Below are 8391 nucleotides of genomic sequence, written 5' to 3'. Positions count from 1 at the left end.
GTCATGTGAAGCTTGACCAAAATAACCTCTATGTCATGATGTGATGACATTTTGACGATTTTGGGCTTGTTTTCCTTAGACCTTGGTTGCTTATCATTTCTCTCTCGCACAACCTGGCAACACGGACTAAGCGCGCTTGCAGTAACCGCCCATGCGGTAACCTGATTCGAGAAGACAGACAGCCCCCAGGACACCGATGTCGGCGGAACACCATCCATCCCATCCACCCACCCCACCCCCCCGCCCCGACCATAACCAAACCATATGACCGGCGGTCTGCTGACGGCTGCCAAGCCCAGAGAAGAGCCCTCAGCCCCGCGGCGCACACCGATCCATCCCTGATCCCACCACCGGTAGACCACCATGGCTCTCCTGGAGCTCGCAATGCAGGGACTGTCCGTCGTCGGGGTCGTTTTATTCTGCGTCCTCTGGCTGATGCACCTCATGTCAATCATTTACGTGTGAGTACCGTACGATCGTCCCGACGTTCAACCTGTGAAATCGGGGAATGAATAATACGTTTATACCAGCCCCATGTCGGCATATTTCCAGTGTATTTTTCTTAACGTTCTAGAGACGTGTTTTTCTTTTCAAACGCCGGATTTGATTGCGGTATTTTATTATATATTTTTTAAATTTTGTATTCATTGAAACAATTATTCACCAGTATTTTTTGTCAAATTGGGGGGAAAAAACAATACATGAACAAGCCCCGTGTCGGCATATTTGCTGTGTATTTCATATTTTTTTCTTTAGGTTCTAGATACGTGTTTTCCATGTCAAATGCGGGATTTAATTGCGCTATATTATTATATATTTTTTTAAATTTTGTATTTATTAAAAAAATGATTTACCAGTATTTATTATTATTGTTTGTTGTTATCAATTAGGATGAGTAGTATATGGGGTATATCCGGGATATGCTAGGCTATATGCTAACAGGGAAGCAGGCTATTAAACTGCCGGGCGCTTTAAAATGATGAATGTTCGTTTGAGGCTTTTTTTTAGAGGAATTGGCGAGATTTGCGTGGAATGACGAGTGATTTTAGTTTTGTGCCGTCGTTGTTTTCTGGCGGACTTTGATTTCACCTGTCAGTGCAAGAGCTAGCCGTTAGCCGCTAGCCACCTAGCGTTAGGGGCGTGTGTAGTGGGCTACTGTATTTAATAGAGTGTGTGTGTGTGTGTGTGTGTGTGTGTGTGTGTGTGTGTGTGTGTGTTGCCTGTCTGACACTGACCGCTTTCTGCCAATCTGATTGGACAGGGATGCATGTAGCCTCTACTTCAGGGGTCTTCAATGTTTTCAGGCCAAGGACCCCTTAGCTGAGAGAGAGAGATGAAGCAGGGACCCCCACAACCTTTTCATAGATTCCATATAGTTTCATTGTTTGACAGCACGACCATCAGTGTATTTTGGATTCATGTCAATTTGTGTTTTCAGATATTTAACCACTTGAACCGTCAATACTTAATAAACTTGACCTTTCACTCTGTACTTAGTCTGCTCTTTTCCCCCTCTACACCAAAGCTCTTTGCCAAAAAATGCTGATCTACAAGCTCACAACGCCTCGCAGCGCGAGGCGTTGTGAGCTTGTAGATCTGCTATTTTTGGATAAAGTTCTCAGAATATGGACATTAGGGTTCAAGTAAAAGTCTGGGTTTCCGAGGCTAGGGTTCAAGTGGTTAATATAAAAAAAGGAGAAAAAAGGTTTCTATGACACAAAGATTTGGAGGACCCCCTGTAGTATCTCTGAGGACCCCCTAGGGGTCCCGACCCGGACCCCCTGTTGAAGACCCCTGCTCTACTTCATTACAGTGTTATTATTGTATTGTATTTTGCAGTAGTGGAAAGAAATAAGATTTATGTTTTAGTATTAGTAGTCTACTTTCATTAATATTAAAGTATTAATACTGCTATGTAGAAACACTGTTACAAGTAAAAATCCGGAATTTAAAAAAAGTACAAATTGGTATCACATAATCACAATGTACTTATAATGTAACACAAATAAAAGTACTCATTATGCAGAATGTCCCATTTTAGTTTTCAAATGTATACACATTTTGAAAATAGCAGATCGTTAGGTGGGGTTGGCAAAAGGGCCTTTCTGTGTGGAGTTTGCATGTTCTCCCCGTGTCTCCTAGGGTAGATACCCTCACAAAAACATGCAGTAATCCTGGTCTCTATAAAGCCTCCCCCTGGCCAGCCGGGGCGCCTGATGGAGGGGAATGGAACTGGTTGGAATAACGTGTTCCTTCCACGCGCTACGTCCAACCGGGGAAGCTCCCCCTGTCAGGTGATAAGAAGCGGCTTGCTCACTCCTCATGCATTGAAGGAAGCATGAGCTCAGTTCGGGGCCCTCCCCAGGATGGCAGAGGGAGAGTAGAGCCCAGGATCACAGCTTAGGCAATTGGCACCGGGTGAAAAAAATGGGTTACAAAAATCGTGGGATAAAAAAAGAAAAAGAAAATAGCAGATCTATTGAGAGCTTGGAGATCAGTTATTTCCAAATGGTCGAATAGGGCTGAAGTGGTTGGTGTGTTTTGTAACTGTCCAACTGGCCATCTACAACTCTTTGCATTGCGACTTAATTGTGAGATGTTGTGAGATTGTAGATCAGCTATTTTCACTATATTTAGGGGGAGGGGGCGCACAGCCTGAAACGGTTTAGATTAACCCATTTAGAACGGGTACACATTTTGTGTATCATTATTTTATGCTTTAACTATTGAAAAATAGCAGATATACAAGCTCACAGCGCGGCACCGAGTGCCGCGCTGCGAGCTCGTAGATCTGCTATTTTTGAAAAGTCGTGAACATTAGAATTTTGAACCCGATTCTATAAGTGTCTTTTGAATCCTTCTAATTCTAGGCCTAAATGGGTTAAAACCACTTCTGTAAAAGCATAAATTGGTCACTCACAACTCGCAAGCCGCAGAGCAGTGGTATAGGTCAGGGGTTCCCAAACTTTTTTGTCTCAGGGCACCCCATCAATAATTTTTTAATCCGAGGCACCCCTACATTATAATTTTCACTGCCAGCACCTTATATTCATAGCATATCGTCGGGTGGAAACCTTGTACTGTATGTCCTAAACCGTTCATTTTGTATTTATCATCTATAAAATGTACTAAACTAGTGAAAACAGCAGATCTACAAGCACACAACGCCTCGCGCCCTTGTAGATCGGCTGTTTACACTAGTTTTGTGCGACAGTCTTGTCTGATGAGCAGGACTTTGCTTTACCAAAAGACGTACACATTTGGAACTTGGAGATACAAGGTTTCTGCCCGACAGTGACGATATTTTAGTGATTATGTTGCGAGGAAAGCGTTGAGATAATAGCCATTTTGGTTAGAACTGAAAATAACTTTGTACTTCAAATTTAAAACGATACTAAATATTTTGTGTCCAAATAAATTCCAAATATTATCAAATTGTCTCGTGGCACCCCTGGACTACCGTCACGGCACCCCAGGGTGCTCCGTCACCCACTTTGAAAACCCCTGGTATAGGTAGGCAACCGGTGGGAAGAACTGGCCCGGTCACCAGCACTAATATCTGGCCTGGCAAATACATTTGTAAATCATTGATAACATTAGTCTGAGTGTATAGCGAACCTGCCCTTGATAAATATAGTAATACGCACAAAACAATTGGACCTGTCAAATTGGACGAATATATCTTTGAACTCTACTTTGGCCTAGAATGACCGACGCTAATACACAGTCAACAGTCATTAATGTTACAAATGAAAGTCTCACTGGATATGGATGGACAGCAATGGCTTTGCATTGATGAAACTGAAGTCCTGTCCATACTCTCTCAGAAACCGAACCTTTCGTCGGAATGGTCCGGTTCAACTTAGGGATGTCAAAAATGGACCTTTATCAAAATCGATTATTCTATAGCAATAATCGAATATTATTCGAAAATCGATAATTAATTATTATTATTTATTTATTTAAAAAAAAAAAAAAATTTTTTTTTCTTCTGTTTTTCTTATTTTTTTACTGGATTTCAATGCACATTTACATATGTACAACATGGCTCTTCAGGTAATTGGTAGCCTAACTACTACTCTTCATCTTTCTTTTTTAGTGTGCCAGTGTACTGTTCACCTAATCTCTCAAGAACAGATTCTGTGATGCTTTACAATACAGAGGACGCTGTTTTCCCTTTTCTTTGATGATGGCCACCAAGTACCAAACAATCAAGCCTGAATCAATCACACCTGTGTCTGAGACGGGGGAGGGGAGTGTGTAGCAGGCAGCTGCCACTCTGCTGTGCTCCTTCACTCTGAGTGTCTACACAGTTTACAGTTGGTGCTGGTGTGAATAATAAATCAATGGCCATTTACTATTATCATTAATACTATTGTTAGCCTATATTCTATATTTTGGTTGAAACTAACTAACTAAGCCAAAAAATAGTATTAAAAAAAAAAATAATAATAATATTTTTTCGATTTTCGATTATGAAATATTAAAATCGAATATTGATTAATCGAACGAATATTCGAAAATCGATTATTCGGTGACATCCCTAAAAATGACGTCACTTGGAACTTCTGAAAAGCATTACCCCAAATTAGAGTTCGGAATGCTGCACGTCGGAAAGTCGGAGAGATTATGGACTGGCCTTAAGTTTGAATGTTCTGTACTCTTACTCTTTAGACCAGGGGTCTTCAGTGTTTTCAGGCCAAGGACCCCTTAGTTGAGAGAGAGATGAAGCAGGGACCCCCACAACCTTTTCATAGATTCCATAATAGTTTCATTGTTTGACAACACAATCGTCAGTATATTTTGGATTCATGTCAATTTGTGCTTTCAGATATTTAAACACTTGAGCCGTCATTACCTAATAAACTTGACCTTTTACTTTGCAGGCTACTTAGTCTGCTCTTTTTCCTCTCTATACCAAACCCCTCTTTGCCGAAAATAGACGATCTACAAGCTCACAACGCCTCGCAGCGCGAGGCGTTGTGAGCTTGTAGCTCTGCTATTTTTGGCTACAGTTCTCAGAATATGGAAACTAGGGTTCAAGTTGTTAATATAAAAGGATTGCAAGATTTGGAGAACCCCCTGTAGTAACTCTGAGGACCCCCCAGGGGTCCCGGACCCCCTGTTGAAGACCCCTGCTTTAGACTTTTGGATGAACAAACTCACGTTTTAAGAAGCAATCCAAGTGTTTCACGTGCCTTCAACTATACACGGGTTCTCTCCGTTCCAAGTAGAGACGTTGAATCATAAAAGAGCTCTTGTTTGAAAATGAGCATGGCTGTCTGTCAGTCTTTTTTCTTTTTTTTACTTTCTGATCAACTAACTATCCTCTAGTCTAAGTCAGGCATCTTCAGCATTTTTCAAGCCAAGGACCCCTTGGCTTGAAAAAAGATTCCTATCAGACAAAGATTTGGTGGCCCCCCTGTAGTAACTCTGAGGACCCCCTGTTGAAGACCCCTGCTCTAGGTGCCACATTCAAGGATGGTGCCTGCACAAAAAAAAGATTACCAGTTTTTTATTATCAGTAGTTATACCACACATCTATTTATTAACGTTTATAGCAATATAGTTGTTATTGTATGTAGATCAGGGGTCTTCAACAGGGGGTCCGGGACCCCTAGGGGGTCCTCAGAGTTACTACAGGGGGTCCTCCAAATCTTTGTGAAACTTGAAACCTTTTTTCTCCTTTTTCATATTAACCACTTGAACCCTAGTCAGTGTCCATATACTGAGAACTTTAGCCAAAAATAGATCTACAAGCTCACAACGCCTCGCGCTTCGAGGCATTGTGAGCTTGTAGATCGGCTATTTTCGGCAAAGATAGAGGGGAAAATAAGCAGAATTAGTACAGAGTGAAAGGTCAAGTCAAGTGTATTAAGTATCGACGGTTCAAGTGGTTAAATATCTGAAAACACAAATTGACATGAATCCAAAATACACTGGTGATGATTGTGCTGTCAAACAATTAAACTATATGGAATCTTATGAAAATGTTCTGGGGGTCCCTGCTTCATCTCTCTCTCTGCTAAGGGGTCTGTAAACGTTGAAGACCCCTGATGTAGATAATAAGTCGCATGTTACAGTTCCTTAACCCATTTAGGCCTAGAATTATTGAATGCTTTAACCAGTGAAAAATGGCAGATATACAAGCTCACAGCGCTGCGAGCTTGTAGATCTGCTATTTTAGGAAAATGTGTGCACATCTTTGAATATATGTATTTTCAAAGCGAACGTATGTAACTCAAATTTCGCTTCTGGGGGGTCCCTGGAACTAAATATTTTGAGATGGGGTTCCGTGGCCAAATACATATCATTTTGGGGGTCCTTCACATGAAAAAGTATGAGAACCACTGACATAGTAGTCTCTCAAGAACAGACTAACTGAGCTCCAGTTAAGTGAAAAGGACCTTTTCTTTGACGATGGCTGGCCAGATTGCTGACATAGAAACATAGGGTTTTTCCAAAAACCTTAGAAGGATTCAAAAGACACTTATAGAATCGGGTCAAAATTCTAATTTTCACGATTTAAAAAAAATAGCAGATCTACAAGCTCGCAGCGTGGCACTCGGTGCCGCGCTGTGAGCTTGTATATCTGCTGTTTTTCAATAGTCAAAGCATAAAATAATGATACACAATAATGTGTAGTGTACCCGTTCTAATTAGTCATTGATTGTGTTCTGGTCCACCATCTAATAGCTTAGAAAACAACTGGCTTGTGGCCAAGCTTGCCCACCCCATGCCGTAGAGGAACAACGTTGAAAACCGTGTTTAGTGTGTCTGGCAGGCGACCCCGGTTTTCCCGGTGACCCTGAGCACAACGGTGGGGGCGCAGGAGTGTGGGGAACACGCCACTGACGCGTGATTATGGATCCAACTGGGAAAGATGGATGGAAACGGCAAAGAGCGCTCGTTTTCAGTTATTGTCCACGACATTGCAAGCGGCGCGAAGGCCAGCGGACCTTGGTCCTGCTCTTCGCCCCCGAGCGCCGCAGGCGCGAGTGGCCGCGAAGAGCGGGCCAGGGCCGCGCGGCCGGCGGAGCGCCGCGCGAGTTACGAAGCCGTGGTGAAAGCAATCGTTAGGCCGCGAAGAGCGGGCCAGGGCCGGCCGCGCGAGTTACGAAGCCGTGGTGAAAGCAATCGTTAGGCCGCGAAGAGCGGGCCAGGGCCGCGCGGCCGGCGGAGCGCCGCGCGAGTTACGAAGCCGTGGTGAAAGCAATCGTTATATTAAGCGCACGATAAACGCCATGATAATTGGGTTTTGGTGCACCTCGCGCGGTCCAAGTGACTACAACGGAGCGCTCCCTACGTCCGGTTCAGCCAATCACAAGCTTCAAAAATGAGTCCGGGGCGTGGTTATCCATCTTTCCCAGTTGGACCCATAATCACGCCTGACTATTGCTGATGATGGAGAAGTTATGTCGCTTTATGTATTGAGAGGCACTCTTGTCGATTTCGTAAGAGACCCGTCGCCAATTGCAAGATATGTCAAAGTTATTGGGGGCCATGATGATAACCCCTTCTTCCCACTAATAGACTAATAAGGATTTATATTGTCTATGTTATTGTTTACAACCACAATTATTCACGTGTGGCAAGATCGCGGTTCCACTAGTTTTACTAGTAGGCTAGTGTAGGCTTTTAGAAGCCTTTTCAGAAGTCAATTTTATGTTTTCCATTCAACGATTTCCTTTATCCTCATCTAATCTTGCGCTAATGCACGCAACTGTTTTCGCCAGGTTTTAAGGCCTAGTATGCTTTTCAGAAGTACATTTAACGTTTTCCATTTAACGTTTTCCTTTATCATCAGGATTCACTCTAATGCACGCAACTGTTTTCGCCAGGTTTTAAGGTCTTATTTTAGTTGTTTCTGATAAGCTCGCGACCCTCCTTGCCCATCGGCCCCCACCGTTGCGTTCAGGGTCACCGGGAAAACTGCGGTCGCGTCTGGCAGGGGTTGTCATTTATTTGCACGCTAGGGCTCTCTTCCTCTTGTAGTAGTTGGTGATTGTTTGAATGCCCTGGCACATGCGCCGAGCATCCTCATGCTGAACGTTTCCTTGTATAGAACTGGAAATTTTAGTCCTTTTAACTCTCAAATACCTGGAACGCGCCCGAGTCGCGTTAGATTTTAACCACTTTAACCATTATAGTATGCTTTAACTTTAGAAAAATAGCAGATATACAAGCTCACAGCGCGGCACCGAGTGCCGCGCTGCGAGCTTGTAGATCTGCTATTTTTGAAAAATCGTGAAAATGAATGCAAGTCTTTGAATATCTTTGACCCGATCTTTGACCCGACTTCTAAATCCTTCCTCTAAATCAGTGGTTCTCAAACTTTTTCATGTCAAGGACCCCCAAAATTACAGATATTTGGCCACGGACCCCATCTCA

At 43.0% G+C, this 8391-nt stretch overlaps 1 protein-coding gene across 1 annotated transcript in view; it reads left to right on the top strand.

The window, feature by feature from the left end:
* Positions 1 to 325: 325 nt before the first annotated feature.
* Positions 326 to 8391, top strand: part of ugcg (UDP-glucose ceramide glucosyltransferase) — a 28156-nt gene continuing 20090 nt past the window's right edge. Inside the window, exon 1 of the mRNA XM_080743170.1 lies at positions 326 to 461. Coding sequence (XP_080599296.1) covers positions 364 to 461 — 98 coding nt within the window. The 5' untranslated portion in view covers positions 326 to 363. The remainder of the gene's footprint in view (positions 462 to 8391) is intronic.

The sequence above is a fragment of the Nannobrachium achirus genome (assembly GCF_963921795.1).
Source record: "Nannobrachium achirus genome assembly, chromosome: 15".
NCBI lineage: Eukaryota > Metazoa > Chordata > Actinopteri > Myctophiformes > Myctophidae > Nannobrachium > Nannobrachium achirus.
Note: the sequence above shows the minus strand (reverse complement) of the source record. Positions and strands in the feature narration are given on the sequence as shown.